This window comes from Cygnus atratus, chromosome 2 (genome assembly GCF_013377495.2).
Source record: "Cygnus atratus isolate AKBS03 ecotype Queensland, Australia chromosome 2, CAtr_DNAZoo_HiC_assembly, whole genome shotgun sequence".
Lineage (NCBI taxonomy): Eukaryota > Metazoa > Chordata > Aves > Anseriformes > Anatidae > Cygnus > Cygnus atratus.
The window spans coordinates 39098933-39116237 of record NC_066363.1 but is presented as its reverse complement, the minus strand read 5'-3'; the positions used below and the strand labels follow the sequence as shown (position 1 = coordinate 39116237).

General features: G+C 36.2%; 1 protein-coding gene across 1 annotated transcript; it reads left to right on the top strand.

The window, feature by feature from the left end:
* The first annotated feature begins 1641 nt into the window (after positions 1 to 1641).
* EFHB (EF-hand domain family member B) lies at positions 1642 to 16079 on the top strand. Its single transcript, XM_035556464.1, is given in 13 exon segments — positions 1642 to 1707; positions 1983 to 2045; positions 2975 to 3118; positions 4172 to 4352; positions 4842 to 4952; positions 6972 to 7101; positions 7482 to 7565; positions 9319 to 9386; positions 10741 to 10895; positions 11265 to 11472; positions 11852 to 12052; positions 13586 to 13767; positions 15924 to 16079. Coding segments are annotated over 13 exon segments (1749 nt in total).
* The last annotated feature ends 1226 nt before the right edge of the window (positions 16080 to 17305 follow it).

Genomic DNA, 17305 nt, shown 5'->3' with positions numbered 1-17305 from the left:
TCTGCAATAATAATTTATGATAGAAGCAGCTCCTGCAGATAAAAATGTTTTCCTGCTTTCTTTGGCAAATGGTTGTATCCCTATGGAAAACAGCCAGTGAGGCATCATCCTCTTCCACAAATTGGCTAGCAAGTGAGCGCATTTTTAAGATCAGGTAAGATAGCTCAGCGAAGCATGTATATTGCTAGTAGGTTTCAAATTGATTCATAGGAATCCTCATCTCTGTTGAAAAACACAGGGGAACAAAACAGAAAAAGCTTGACTTGTTACTGCAGTAAGTATTGCTTTCACATTGCCAGGTGCTGTTTTTCTGACTTTGATACAACCCACTCCAGCAGGGCTGGGTGGATTCTTTCAATTAGCAAGTGCGGCCACCTACTGGGGAAAAACACTAAAATAAAGTCACAAATAATGTACAAAGTGGTATACCTTGAGTACAGGCAAATAGCTAGGTAAAAATTCAACAAACAAGACAATAAAAGCTCAAGTCCTGGCTTCAGCTTTATCTTATTCCCTCCCCTTGCCGCCATATAATTTTTGTGATATTACACTGCTCTTCCTCAGAAGAAGTACCTTCCTCTGCTGGCAGCTTTACCTGTGCCAAATTATTCCTTTCAGTCATATCAAATTTGTCCCTGATTTCTAACACCTGCAGTTTTGTTCAACTAACAATTTAGCCTTTACAAGACAGAATGGTACCTGACAGAATAACAGGTCACAAGCAAAGACATAACCAATCACTTTCTTTTACTTAATGAATTACAAATAATTACTATATTATTTGGCAGGAGCACTCTAAACTTAAAGGTAGCAACAAAAATGATTGAAGGAAATATAAATGAACCAAACATTTTAAGAATTTGCTGAAGCTTATTTCCCAAGTGATTGTGTATATTCTATGTTAGTGGTTTCTATTAATGAAAAAGGGCACCAGCAATGGTCAGAGCTAAATAAGAGCTGAAGATAACGTATGTTACCTGGAGAAGATAAAACAATTCTCACATGTGCAAGCTGATCACACCACAGGCACGTATTGCTGATACCCCTGACCGTTGCAGCAGGTTGTCAAGTGTCCCTAACGTCTGGTAGGCAGCTCACCAGAAAGCAGTCATCACTGGCCTCCAATCTTGTGTTTGTAGGGCAGGTTCCAGGGAGTTCAGCAGTCATTGAGCCGCCTTCGTGTAAAATCCTGATCAAACAAATGTTAGAGCTGCGACTAAAATGGCAACAGCTGGTAATGTTTGTTAATTAATTACGGGTAAGATCTGTATGTTTACCTGAAATCAGCTTTGCCATCGTAGGAGGATGGAGAATGGAACAGGATGTGATTAAATTTAGATGTTTTGCTGGGAGGGAAGTGAGCACTTACTAAGCGTCACCTGAGAGCGAGCTAGGCTTTCTGAAAGCAGCTGGGCTTCTAAGCGACAGTGAAAGTTGGTCGGGTTTACCAAAGCTGCTTTTCTGAGCTAATCCCTGTCCGTTTCCACAAGGCAAATTAACACTCGCATTAGCGTTCCCCCTGAGGGGCCGGGGCCAGGAGGCCGCTGGCGGGCGCTGGCCGTGAGGGAGGTTCGGTAGCAGCTGGCGGTACTGCCCAGGGCGCGGCCGTTACCAGGCCAGCGGTGAGGGCCCCGCGCCGCCATGGCGGGGCCGCTGGGGCCGGTCTACGAGGGGCGGTTCACAGACAGGTTTCCACACATCTCGGCCGTGAGTGCCAGCGCCGGGCTGGGGGGTCCCTAGCTGCTGCCCCCCCCGCCCGCTTTCTGCGGCTTGCCAGGACCACGGTCTGGCTGTGGGCTGAGGGAAAGGGCTGCAGCGGGGGCAGCCGGTGGGCTGCACTCACTGCGGTCCCGGCTTGCCCCCAAAATAAAGCCACGGGCTCCTTTCTGTCATCATGCTCGCCAACACCTCGTGTGAGGTGTCACAACCCAGTTTGACCAGTTTGACTTGGTTACACCTTATTTTTCGGTTGTTTTGCTTAGGCTGGGAAGTTGCTTCCAACTGGCGATACGGCTGCGCATTGCCTCACTGAGATTGTACCCAGGGTGAGTTTGCTTTTCAGATGCTCCTTGTTAAGCTTCTGTAATGATTTCATATGACTAATTGTGCCTATATGACAGACAGGCCCTAAATCTGTTACTTCTGTTTGTGCTGTCTTTATAACTAATCAGTGAAATCTCGGCAATTTTTTCCCTTCTCTTTAGAAACTGCTAATTTCATTTTTTTTTTAGATGTTAATAGTTTTTGTTTAAAGGGAAGAAGCTACTAGTTAAAGAAGCTAGTAGGATTCTAAAATGTTTCTGATAGTTATTTTTCCATCTGCATGTTTTACAAAATTCAACATGCCTCCTTAGGCAGGATTAAAGAGAATTATTTTACTGTTTTTTTGCTGTTCATACAATTATAGTATATGATATATAGTATAGTATATATATATATATGACTTCTGATGGAGTACCTTCTGCTTTACAAAGGCTGCCCTGTTAGAGTTGTGATCCCCACTGGCCCTCCTGGTGTCCCTGAAGAGTTAGAGGCCTTTGAAACACAAATATCCCCTTGGTGTCAGCTCTCCCTTTAAACGTGCTTAATAAACAAACATTTCTAAAACATTTCTGAAATTGACTCGCTGATGAGGGACTTGTTGTGAATTATATTGAATGTTTCTGAAGTTTGTAACATAACACGTGTAAAGAAGCTGTTATTGGTCTTAAAGCCTAAACCAGAAATGTGAAGCCTAGGCATTCTCTCATGACTTCTGTTGGTGGTGTGATTAAATTTAAGCTGGGCTGTGTAGACCTTGTGTTCAGAATATTAACATCTGCACGGATGCAGGCATGTTTTATTGTCTTAAAATGTCTTTCTATTTTGCTCTTACGTCTGTGGAATCACACTGAATTGGCTGTGGTATGTTTTCTTTTCATTAATATTTTATGGAAAACTGCTGTAAAACTGTTTTTTCTTGCCTTATATATAGCCCGTTACTCCAACTATTGTGCGAAAGTTTTGAAATACGACAAATCCAGCTCCTGGTGTTGAAAGAATATTCTGTGGCAGAGCAGATGATCCTGACATTGCAGCTCACTTGACACATGGCATACAGTCATGTTCTTCACTTGGTGTAAGAATGTGTCTTGTTTCCTTTTGTTTGAGAATGAACTGCTTAAGAATGTACTTAGTAAAAGCAACTGATTTCTTTGTGATCAGGGACAAAGGTTTGTAGCTGAGTGATCACTTTGTGGTATTTCACTGCTGCTGTGAATTATCTGAAGTCTGAGGTCAATTCATAAGATTTAGTTAGTATAATTGAAAAAGGAAAGTAGTTGAAGTTCAATCACTTTTGTTGAATAAATTTTGCAATGACTACTGAATTATTCATTTCATTTCAGCATTTAACTGTCTTCTACCCACAATTTTTCTGCTTCCCTCTTTCCTAACAACAGAGGTAAAATCTGTTGAGCTATTAGCAAGAGAACTATGATCTGAGAATATACTTATAGTTCAGCATAATTTTTCTGTATTCTCTAACTTTTGGGTTGAAAATGATTTTGTTAGATAAAAAGTGCCATTTTGGATATGGCAGCCAATTTTGTGTGTAGTCCACACAAATTATTTTTCTAAGATGTAATCAAACAACCAAAGAGCTCATTGATGATTTTTATCTCATAATTATTGTTCAAATAATTGATCTCTAAAAATAACAATTGTGTTAGTAAATACAGTTTGCTGATTCATTTTGGCAGGTTAATAATAAACCCTCTTTTGGATCCCCATTACTTTGATGGGTAGTCTGAAAAATAAAATGACTTGAGAAGATCAAAGTTCCCTGTTTTGACATTTTTTAAACGCTTTTTTTTCTGAGAGGCTGCAGTCTGAAATTTTGTTTATCAACAAGGGGAAAAAACTTGCACAAAATCAAAAAGTTCTGTTTTATAATATGTACTTTATTTCTGGAGATTTAACATAGCATTGATTATTAGTGACCTTACCTCACAATGTAGTTCTGTTTTGCAAATTGGTAGATAAAATTAGGTCAGTCTGATCATCTAAGATCTCATTGCAGCTCTTAATATCAAACTGCTGTTCTTGTGTGTGTTTGAGGGGGTAGCCGTACTGATGTGTGAACAATTAAAATTTGTTTTTCTGCCTTTTGTGTTGTTTGTGACCTCTTTAGGCAGCTTCATTGATAAATCCACTTCCTAAAACTAATTTTCAACAAAAAATACAAGATAGAAAAGAAGCAATCTACTTTAGTAACCGTGAAGCACCCTTGGGCAAATCACATGATCAATCTCCTATGTTACCTAAGGGCTTAGATATAACTAATACCACATTTGGAACAAAAATCATCCAAGGTAGGAAAACTTAGTGTTAAAAATGGTTCTCCTAAGTATGAGATATATGCTAAATATTAAATGGCAGGTTATTGTATGCTTCCAACAGTTCTGGTTTAATAGAAAGCTTATTATAACAGGTATTGAAATGGATAAAAATATACTAGTATCTTTCAGTAATGATGAACAAACAGGCTACTGAAAACATTTTGTAACTAGTAGGGCTTTTTTCTGAGTCTAATAAAAGATATTACCTTGACCTGCGAAACTTTCCTCCACAGATAGGAGCTAGTAACGGATGTGTTGACCATGTAGTCTCCTCGCAACAGTTAGGCTCTCAGTTTCTCTGATTCTACACCTAGTCCCATGTCATCATGCTGTGAGATTCATACTGCTTTTCTAGTTTGGTGGAAGCATCATACTTCCACATTATTAGCATCTTCTCTAACAGGATATTGTTTAAAATTTAAAAACAAACAAGCCCATATATATATGTTCCTTGCTTTTCAGATGCACCAGCTGGAGAGCTTATAAATCCACCAAAAACTTTTGAGGAAGTAGATAAAGAAACCAGAAAAGGACATGACCTGTACATTGTGTCGCACAATGATTATTATGCAGGTATGGTCAAAGGCTAGTAGGAAGTCCTATAAAAAGACCTAATATGAATAATGTTAATTGAACCTCTTTGTGTCTTCAAAACTTATTGGACATTACTTTTTTTTGAGATATAAGCTATTACTTTTTACTTCTTTGCTAATATAATATAAATTATTTTTAAAAGTAATGATGTGAAAAAAGTCAGATATATAGCTGAAAGAATGCTACTTGTTTCTGTAATGGTAGGTCACTTCATTGTGGGTCTAGTAGGTAGTGTAAGAGATTAATAGTGGAGTTGAAATACTGATTTCTTTTGGGTGCAATTTGAAAAGCAGACTATTTCCAAGAAAGAAGAAACTCTATGCTCTAGTTGGTTAGTGAGTTTGCCATTGTCTATGCCTTGGAGAGCAATCTGAGGTTTAGACCACAGACTGTAAGACCAACTCATCCCAGTACTTTATACCTTTGTGTTTTATTAGGTTCCAAACAAAATTTCAGGTCACCTAGACTTCTTGACAGGGAGCTCAGCATCAAGCTCTGTTTACAACAAGGAATTTCAGGCTGCTGCCTGTCTCTCTGGAATGCAAGTTCCTCAGCTTGCAGTATAGTGCCTGCACATCTGTCCTGCAGTCTTGGTCTCTGCCCTTCCAGCGGTCTTTACCTCCACTGCTTCAGACTTCGGAGGCTATACTTACTTGAAGTGGTCTGCTCACTATAGGTTACCCTTTATCTCATAGGTCTACACGGGAACACAGTGACAAATATGCAGGACGTGTTACTTTTGCTGCCACTTCTATTTTTCCCACTTCCATCTTTTCCACTTACACTGCTAGACTTATGATGCTGGTCTATAAAATTGGCATTACAATAAAATTGCCCATTGTTGCTATTATCAACAATTTTGTAGGTGGTGGCCCAACCAGTAAGAAACTGTGATGCAAATCTTTCAGTAGTAATAATGTAAACTTCATATGGAGGTTCTTATGGAGAAGTGAATTTATGGTACGTTGTTCTCTCACTGAGAAATTCTGCTCGTGCAGAATATGGTACTATTGCTCTAAATTGGTGAAACTTGTAATGTTATTTCCCCTCCTCCTCCCCAACTTTATTAGGTGTTCTAGTGGAATTATCTGTTTCTGACTCCTTCATAACTTCTACGCACAGGATCATGGAGAGGTCAAGCCAACTGAGCAGCTGAAAGACTGTTTATGTAGAAGGAAAAAATACCTCAACTATGTGTTCCAGTTTTGAACAATAACATAAAATCCCATGCTGAAATCCAGCCAGAAGAAGCCTTTATTAAAAAGTGTGCATGAATAATATTTTTTTGAAAGTTTTAATTGCAATTCTTTTCAAAAGTTGATTGAAAGAATAGGAAAAATAAGTACTTCGTGTAAGCAAGCTACAAGCACGTGACATTCTAGTACGTGAAACTTCATTTTACAGGCAAAGCTGTGTTAATAGATTCATAAGCAAGTAGGGCAACGTCTTGTTTACTGTGAAGTCAGTGGAAATATTCCTATTGAAATCAATATAACAAGAGTATATCTAAAAGTGCAGCAGATCAAAAATATTTTTTCCTTTTAGTATTATTTTTTTAACAAATAATAAATTTGATGATATATGTATGTTTCTGCCTGAGTACAGACATGATAAGGTGCTTTTGTTTGCACGATTAGGCAACCTGGTATTTTTTCATTAATTCTGTTGGACTTGTCTTTAGCTTTTATTCAGACATAAAAGAAGGTGTAATGGATATCCAGCTATTTTATAACTTGGATAGTTTTTGAGGCTTTTTTGTTGCCTTTTGTCCTCTCTTTTGACAATGAAATTAATCTTAAATACTTAATAAGTATTGCATGTGTTACACAAATTTTATGTCTTTGAAAACAATTGTTAATTAGTTTTTTGCTTTTATTTATTGTTTTATGAATGAAGGTATCTATTTTAGTGTATTAGTATATTTTTATTGCTGAAGTATTTTAAACAAATCAAAATGTTTCCCTTCCGCTTCCCCCCCCCCGCACCGCCTCACCACAGGGGAAGCAATAAATAGGAAGTATGACTCACCAAACTTCAGCAAGTCTTTTGTGTATGGAATAGAAACCCCTCACTTTAAAGATGGACGAAATGTATCCAAATCCTTAAATTGGCTCTGTGATCTGCAATGGTAAGTCGCCATGAGTTAACTAGTTAGAGGTGTGAGTTTTAAAGAATAGTCTTCATATTTGAATATAATTTTACATCTTGCAATCCTGTCCTTTGGTTTGTTAGCCATATTGAGCTGAATAGAAAATGCAAGAAGTATTTTTCAGAATAATTTATCCAAATCAGTTCTACCATAGTATGGCAGCACAATAGTTGGCATTTCTTTAACATTACTTAAAGGACTCTTTGATTTTTGAAATAGCAAAACTTCTCAATTACTCAGGTTGCTTTTCATGTGAAAGAGTTGCTGTTTTCTTCTAGCATATAGTATTTTTGAATGTTATTGAGCAGTTATTGAGTACTATTAAACAACTGTTTGAGAATTATTTTCAAATTTCATAGGAAAAAAGCAGCAAAAATTGTATCCAAAAGAAGTGATGATTTCAAGGAAAAATTTCAGCCTCAGGTTGGAAAAGTCCTTGATCCGTAAGTAAGCAAAGATACCTTCCAAGAACAAAATTTCACTCCCATATGTGAGGTCTCCAATGTCTTTTTTTTGATCTTAGATAAACAATATAACTGTGTTCAGAGCTTCCAATGCAGCACTCAGTTACAGGAGGGGACTCTTCTTGCCCAAAGTAGACCAGTAAGTGTGGAAGTTACTAACAAAGGCTGTATTGTGTTAAAGTTGTTTTAGTGTTTAAATGGTCTATATCTGAATTTTTCAGATTTGCACCAGTGCAAACCTTCCATAACACTTTTGTCTTTTGCAGTTAGGAAGGTTTGAAAGAACTGAAATGTCTCATGTATTGCTTGGAGACTTGACCATTTTCCTTACTCTGATAGAAGATTTGGTGATCTATGTTAGATCACCTGTATTCATATGGAAAAGGACATGACGCTAAATTGTAACTTTAGCAGCATGTCTTAATCTCAGTTGAGTCATTACAACGCTTCATGAACCTCAGGTGATCTGTAACAGTTTTTTAAGCTCACAAAACAGTGTTTATGGAGCATTGCAGTTGTCTTAAGGCAAATGGTGGTCAGGATCCAGCAGTGCTATAAGTCTGGGGTTCCTGAATGTATACCATCTGTCTGTATCTGTACTGCTGAATGTATACTGAATGTATACAAAGGCTGTCTTTGCAGTTGCTTGGTATTTCTGTATAGTTGGGACCCACAAAAAACGTTACTGACTTTGGTAGCCAAATTTAATTTTAAGCTCAAGATCACAGGCTTAAGTGACTCTGGAGACTATGCCCTTGGTACCTATAGAAGGTGAATGTTTCCCCTTTCTGTAGGGAGAGTCACTTTCTCCCGTGTCCTTCATGGTGTGCTTAATGTGAAGGAGATCTGGATTGTGAGCAACGTGAGGCAGTGTAATCAGTCAGGGAATCTAGGTTGCAGTGCAAGCTCAAATCCAGCACTAATATTACCAGTTAGATACAAAGCTCAGTTTGTTTTGTGAGTTTTACATCATGATATAATGTATAATGATAAGAGAAGATTGTACCTAGTAGTATTTAGATTACTGTGCTTCCATCTCTCAGTAGGGTTTTTTTTTTTGTAAGCAAGAACACTTTTCAAATTTGATGGTGGTTTCTGATTCATGTAACAAAGCTTTAATTATTAAACATGCAGAAAAAAATGAATATTGAATCTTTTTCAAATTAAGGAATAAGTTTTTAATGTTAACAGCAGCATTTTAATTTTCTGTTTAAAAAAGATGGGGCCAAATTTTCTAGGGGAAATTGGCTTGGTTGCTATTCTTTGTAGATACAACCTTGCATATGAAAAAGCAGAGATGTGATTAAACATTCCCACTGGAGCCAAAAGTAGTTTATTTGGAGGCATTGCTTCAGTTGGAGATCTGGTTTGTCCTAAACATTATTAATATGTGACAGGTGTGTTGTAAGGGTTTTTCCTCATTTCTGCCATTTTCATAGAAAAAATATTTTAGCAGTAGAATGTTTTTTCTTTTTTTGCTTTTTGCTTTTTTAAACATTTCTAATTAATAATGTTTACATTTGGTTGTGTTTAGCAGCAAATGTTCTAAGTAGGTTTATAAAGGGATGCTTTTCTGCAGTTGCAACTTCAAGTAGTGATGAAAAAATTTCAGGTGAACTATATGTATCATTCCTAATTATATAACAGATAATCACATTACTAATAGCTTAAGGTTTATTTTTACTGTTAATAAATTACTTTACAATTAACAAAGAAATGTGCATGTTGACAGTATAGCAGAAACTATGAATGTTCCCTCAGGCAATACATTTGGAATGTTACTCCATCCAGATGAATGTGGTAAGTCTTGTAGTGGCAGAATAAAATCTTGTCTTGTTGATGAAATGATGTTGAAGTAATTACTGTTAATTCTGTAGTGAATAATTTTCCTAAAATCTTAGAGGTAACACTAAATTTTTGGAGGGGCAATTTGAGAAGGAATAAAGAAAATTTGGTGTGGGGATTTTTTTTTTTTTTTAAAGCCCCTGTATCTGAATGGAAATGAAACAGGAAGCAAAGAAGAAGGCAGGAAGCTCATATTGACATTTAAGTGACAAAGTTAAATTGTGTCTTTCCTCATAATGATTTTTCTAGTACTTCTACAAAAAGAGTAAAAATAACAAGCAATGAATGAAAAAAATAAGAGTTTATTGAAGGTGGTAGAGAGACAAAACAATAAAAAAGATTCATTTTCATTATGGTGAAACTTTGAAAGCTACTCAACTCAAATAGCAATTGTTGGAATTGATGATATTTTAATGTAACTACTAATGACTTGGAAATTGCAGTGAATACTTAAGAAGCAAAAAATGTAAGTGGCTCAAAATTATTTAATTAGTCAAGTCCAAAGAACTTTGTTTAAATTCTACATAAGCCTGTGTACATGCTTTACTATGCAGGGTAATAAAGTTAAATACGTTGAATATGTACGTATGCTTGCCCTATAAGGACCTTCAGAAGAACTGATCAAACAAAGTTAAAAGAAGGCAGAATGACAGCTAAAATTCATTCTTAACAAGTAGAAAATAATGCATGCATATTCCTGTTTGCATGGGATTAGATGAACTACTACTATATAATAACTGGACTCTGAATTAACTTATTGTGCTCCGGAAAGTGACTTCAATGTAATGGTGAGGACTTGGATAAAAACTGTAGATCAGTGTATCAAAGTGTTTGAAAGTACCTAACAGTATTAGGATACATACGAAATGGGAAGAATAACACAAAAATAGTACCTTGTCTTTTTAGAAATCACTGATATATAAGTACTTGAAATATTACATTGAATTTTTCATTGGTTCATGCAAGTATCTTGTAACATGACACGTTTGAAATGGTAGATTAATAATATATATTCTTTTGCTCTCAGCTACCTGGACATAGAATAACTCTTACTTCTCTCAGAAACTTTTGGAAGCAATGAATGGATTTGTGAAGCTATATCAAGATGTTTCAAAATGTTCAAGGTTAACTGCATGTGAGTAGTGAAATCATCATGTGGACCATTTGATCTTTGGATGGCCATATCAAATGTTCAGTGTTGAAAATCAGCGTCTTGAAACTGAAGTTCTTCTCCTCAAGACTCCAAGCCATTTTAAAAAATGTCCATTTTCTGTATGTGTGCAACTAATTGAGGAAGTATTTTTTATAGGAGTTGGCGATCTTCTTCACTGTCGGGCTCCAAGTGAGTGCCTCCGTGGTAAAGACAGAGAGAGAGCTGTGCTAGCTGCAGTTCGGCAAAGTTTGAAGAAAGCTAACTATGAAAATTTTGATATGTTGCTAGAAGCATTTAGGCATTATGATAAGGTTAGTGCTTTTTAAAAAAAAAAAAAAGTTTGACATTAGCTCTTCTGTGTCGTGGAGATACAGACATGAAGAAACATAGTAATAATGGAATGGTTGATGCCTGACTTTCAAAAGGAATCTTGGTTTTGCCTCAAGATGTACGATTAGATTGCTGAGCACAAAAAGAAACCATGAGTAAATTTAAATTCAAAATCTGAACACAAGAATAATTAATAATTTTCAATGCAAATAGTGATTTGAGATTAAAAAGAAGTTAGTGTGACAGTGTAAAAAAACCAGCAATGTTACTCGTCTAAAATAATGTAGCTGGATATGTATGTTGGAACATTTTTATAATAGCTGTTATAACAACTGTTTTATTTATAATAGAATGGTGATGGAATGATAGACAAAGATGACCTGCGGAAGTCCTGTTTTCAGCTTAATCTGAACCTAGATGATGAGCTCTTGGATTCCTTACTTGACTATTGTGATTTGGATAAAGATGGTCTGATCAGTTATCTGGAGTTTGCAAACTTTCTTAACTGGAAAGACAAAATGGCTGTTAAAGAATTTGAAGAAAAAATAATTACAAAAGGTAGGTGAGTTAATACTGGAAAACTGTGTGGATGATCTTGTTCCTACAACAGCTATTGAAAGGACCCTGCTGAAGTAGAGTAGGTGCTCCTTTAGAAGAATAGGATTTTGAGAGTCCTTTCCTGCCAGCCAGTGGTAGCAGGAGATAGGAGAACCTTAGATATAAATGTATTTCAGAACCCAGGAGTTTTGTTGCATTTGGAAAAAGTAAAGATTTCCAAGAATCATTATAAAATATGCAGATTAATTATTTTATGTCATCTACTTTATAGTTTCTCAAGGATTCAAGCAAAGTTGTTTTTTTTATTTGTTTGTTTTTATCTGTTCCTTTATAATGTGCTGATAGTAAATCCTGGCTGTTCCATAATTTTTGCTTACAGGGAAAAAAATAAATGTTCCTGCTCTGGCTGGCACAAATGCAGATGATGAACCACTGCTGAAGCAGGAAGATCTTGTATTAAAAGAACCAGGAAGCTCAGAGAAGACACCAAAAACACTTACAAGACCAACAGACAGTGTATTTGCAGATTATCAAACAACTTCTCAGTATAATGCTGTAGTAGGTGGTCTCCCAACAACCTGTAAGTACAGTGGACTGTACCTCTCACTTCTAAGCGTTATTTAAGGCAAAATCAGGAACAGGTTTGAAGAGTATGCTGGTGCTGGTACTACTAATGCACAATAATGAAATAGTTTATCTAATCTAGGTTTGTTTAGGATTGTGGCTTGGAAGTTGCCATGGTATGTATGTTTGGCATGGATAATCCATTCAAAATTTGAAATTTAGTCTAGATGTGCAAAACCTCTGACACGGTCCCACACGACATCTTTTGTCTCTATGTTGGAGAGACATGGGTTTGGATAGAACGCTCAGTGGATAAGAAATTGGTCACATTGAGAGAGATGCAGTCGATGACTCTGACCAGGTGGAGACCAGAGACAAGAGGTGTTCCTAGAGGATCAGTACTGGGACCAGTATTATTTAACATCTTTGTTGGTGACAAGGACAGTAGGATTTAGAGCTTTGACAGGCTTGAGAAGTGGGCCCATATGAACCTTATGCAGGACATTTTACTTGGCCTTCTTGAAGTTGACCTGGGTCAGGGCAATCCCAAGCACTAGAACAGGCTTGGCAATGAGTGAGTTGAGAGCAGCCTGGCAGAAAAGGACTTTGGGGTGTTGACTGATTGAAAAACTGAATGTGAGCTGGTAATGTATGCTTGCAGCCCAGAAAGCCAACTGTATATTAGGCTGCATCAGAAGAAGTGTGGCCAGTAGGTCAAGGGAAATGATTCTTCCCCTCTACTCTGCTCTTATAAGACCTCACCTGTAGTATTGTATTCAATTCTGGGGCCCCCAATGTAGGAAAGATGTAGACCTGTTTGAGCAAGTCCAGAGGAAGGCCACAAAGATAGGAGAGGTGCTCTAGCCCTCTGATCATGAAGACAGGCTGAAGGCGCTGGGGGTGTTCAGCCTAGAGAAGAGAAGGCTCTGGGGGGATCTTACAGCAGCCTTCCACTACCTAAAGGTGGCCTATAGGAAAGATGGGGAGAGTAGTGACAGGACAAAGGGCTTTAAACTAAAAGAGGGTAGATTTAGATCAGACATTAGGAAGAAATTCTCTACTATGAGGGTGGTGAGGTACTGGAACAGGCTGCCCAGAGACGTTGTGGATGCCCCATCCCTGGAGGTGTTCAAGGCCAGGTTGGATGAAGTTTTGAGCAGTGTGACTTAGGAGAAGGTGCCTCTGCCCGTTGTGTGTATGTGCGGAATTAGATGATCTTTAAACTCCTTTCCAACTCAAACCATTCCATGATTCTATGCTTTTGAGAAATTAAGGTGGTAATTTTAGGATAAGATCATCTTGGAATCATCTAAAAATGTTTCTCACTGAAGTACTCCAATATTATTGCAGTATTTCCTGTTCTCAAGCTACATGATGTAGTTTGAGATAGGAATTCTAAAAATAAGAAAAAAGAGAAGAGGAGGAAACTCTTGAAGCTATGTAGACAAAGCATCAAATTTGCTCTCATCTAATGCAAAATGTTATATCCTCCCTGTTAGTATTTTTACATATAGGCTTTTCCATATTATCTATTGATTGATTTCCATAGATTATCCAGTGTGTGGCATTCCAATTATTCGTTCAGATATTCCTGCTCCTCGAATTTGTCGCATCAGTGACAGAACTAATCATGGTGATGAGGCAAATGCTTATGCATTATTGTTCCCTTCTGTCTTCAGTCAAAAGGGAATGTATGAAAAAGACTTTTTTAAAACAAGACCAAAGGTAGAGGTATGGTACTTTTCTTCAGAATGTTCTTCCAAGACAAATGTAATACTAGCTATGTGGGAGTGGAAAGCTGTATTATTAAATAAGTTGTAAAACTTGTTGTTCCAACATTGCCATCTTTCTTTATACCCATTCAGACACTTGAAAAATATATACTCTTCACATTTGAAGTTATTCATAAAGATGGTTGATCTTCATTTTATTGAGATCAGACTTCCTTAAGTAATAGAAGGAAGTATGTTGAGTTGTTACTCACATGCTCAAATGCTGTGTTGAATGAGGGTTGGTAATTAATCTAGGGCTTCACAGCCTGTCTTCCATTATTTTTGCAATGTGAGAAGAACAGAGCAGCTGTGAAATTTCCATCCTTGGATATATTCAAATTTCTGAGCAATGACCTAAGTAATATAGTTTAATGGTGAAGTTAGTCCTGTTTTGATTATATGGTTGGACAGATTAACTCCAGAGATCTCTTTCAACAGACATTATTGTATGATTCTACAAGTAGATAGAATACATAGTCTTAAAAAAAAAAAAAAAAAAAAAAAAAAAGCCCCAAAGGAAGAATTTTACACCTGTATAAAACTAGTTTCTATCACACAGGAATGTTCAGTGGAAAATTTTACCCAGGCTGTCTTCCCTCAAACTCCCAAGTTTTGTTGATGGCGAATTACTAAATTTTTTCCATCTGATATCTCTGTGGGCTGCTACCACTCTTATCTCACAGCCCAGAGTTCTTCAATCATAAGTGGAAGGAACTTTGCTCCTTATTCAGTATTGTTTACTGCTTGACTTCTTTATTTCTATGCTTTTTAATGAAAAAAAAATACTAAGAGATTTCATTATTTGAAGATATATAAGATTTATAAGATTCATCATTTGAAATATGATTTATGAGACAACGCTAAAAAAAAATAAATTCCAACCTAAAATGAAAAAAGAAGCCGTGACAACCTCTCCATCTCTACTAGTCATTTTATTAGATAAACATTCAGTCATAAGGAAATGGGTCTGAAACTTGTGTATATGTTTTACAGAAGAGTGTTGCTAATTAGTGGCTGAAGAAGTAAAAGTTGTATTGTCATGTTCTATAAATATCTGTAAAATGGCTTGTCAGAATGTCGTGAACGTGAGCACTTACCATTTTATAACCCAGCTCTGAAGCAGGAAATCCATGCATGCAGAAAATAGCTAACAGTAAATAGAATTCATGCTTCATTGAGAAGCCCATTATACCTGTCAAGCATTAGATAGAGCTCTTCTCTGAAGTTATAGTGTGGCCTGAGATGTCATACTCTATTGTAGACTATATAGGCTATACAGCGTGCAGTACTGAACCATCTTTGAGTGTGTTAAATCACCCAATACTCATGAAATAGATTAAATCAAAAGACTATCGCTGACACTGAAGTATTTTGATATGGAACATTAATATTTTCAAATATGTAGTAGCTAACTAAATGTTTTCAAATGTGTAATAGCTAACTAAATTATTTGAAAATCCAACATCATGTCATACTATCAGTTTTTGAAATGACCTGTAGAAATGAATGAGAACTCTTTTCTTTTGTATTATGAAGAGATGCTTTATAGAGTGCTTAAAGAAACTGCTTTGTAGTCAGGGTGTCTGAACAGCCTTCTGTTTTCTTCAGTGGAATTCATCGTACTCTATTGAAGAGAATAGAAGTTATTTAACTGAGTAGTAGCGTGTAATTTATATTCAACATGATCATGTTGATAATAGGTAAGGGTCAGATTAAGCTGACTGTGCACTCAATCGTCAGTGGCTTAGTGATTATTTTATGGCTGTTGATGAGCTGGGACAGAGTTGTATTTTAATATAGTAGTAATGAGTTACAAGAACATGTAGTTCTTTATGGTCCCTACAGTGTTATCTATATTTTATTTTTCAATGTTGAAGTTGTTTCAACATTATTAAGTGAACTCAGTTTTGTATACTACAGCTTTCATCCCAATAAGATTGTTTCACTTAAATGGGGGGAACTCCTTTTGTTAAGGATGCAGGATGTGGTCTGTACTTTTTAATTAAGAGAGGAAGAATATTTTTTGGCAAATAGATTGCCAATATATGTAAAAGCTGGACTCTATAGTTTAAAGAAAATGCCAACCGGAATTACTGGAGTTGTATTATTTTGTAGGTTGCACAAATTCTCCGCAACCTTGGTATGAATGTTTCAGATGAAAGATTTGAAGAGATATGGAAGCAAGCCTGTATGAAACAACAGAACGAAGAGGTTTGCATACAAAATGTCAGGAATATACTGGATAAGATAAATGCAACGCCCAAAGACTAGAATTAGCAATTGTTTTGTGTACGTGTGATGCATATATTTAAATTGACATCAGTCATAATTCTGGTGCTGAATACAATAAACATTTTAAATAAGATGTTTTTATATAACTAGAGTTCACTGTTTATTGTCTTTCTGAATACTGCATTCACCGCAAATTTATATAAATGTTTCTGCCCTAGTTGCAGTTACTAGGAACTGATATCCATATGAAGAAAAGAGGATACATGTACAACATGTTTGTGAAAGGAATTCAAATTTTTGTCTTACATTCTTTATCATTTTTTTTAAACATTGTTTCTAAGTCTAAATCATAATACTTTAGAAATGGACACTTCTGCATTTAGGATTTTTCTCTCTCTGGAAGACCTCTTAAAGATAATTATCATAGAAAAACATCTACCCTTGTTTCTAATGTTCTATAACTCCTCGTCAGTAAAATGGTAGCAAACAGAGAACTGTCTAGGGTGTTATTTGATGTGTTTAAAAATCCGTGTGACAAAGTGCTTTACAGTAAGATACTTGGTCGTGGGTGTGGGGTCTAAAGCATTTTCATGAAGTAGACACCATAAGAATCAATCTGTTAAGTGCAAAAATAAATGACCAATTGTGCGGCAGAGGGTTCTTATTCTATATCCCAGCTTATGGCTATTAGGTACTAGTATTGAATTTTCACAATAGAAGAAGAATGGATATTTAGAAGAATATGTGCATATTACATAAAAATACAGACTAAGTAGTCAGAGAAGTTTGGGAGGTCTTTCAGAGTGCTAACTGTTCACCTTTGGCTAGTGCAATTTCTTGGGAATAATGATCATAGTGAATCCTTGTGAAATCACTATGGAAATCCCAATGAATATATTATGAAGTAAAGTAAGAATAAACAATGGAAAGTAAATAATACTAAAATCTGCAACTGTGAATTGAAGTGTTCATTCTTTACCTACTTTACTGAGTTTGGTATGAAACCAATGGAAAGTGTTTGGTATTGGTAGTGAGAATAATTGCTTTTAGATTTTTTTTTTTCTTTTCAATTGAAAAAAAATCTAAAAGAAAAATCCTTGCCCAATGTGATAATAGAATACAGGATTTCAGGAACGATATTGCTTTCTCACCTATCAGTGCTTCCAATATGTTACAACAGCAAGATTTAAAGAATTATTGAATGTTGGTGTCCAAAATTGTTACCAAGTTCTAAAATGTAAGTGAAGGTTGTATTTATTTTAAAT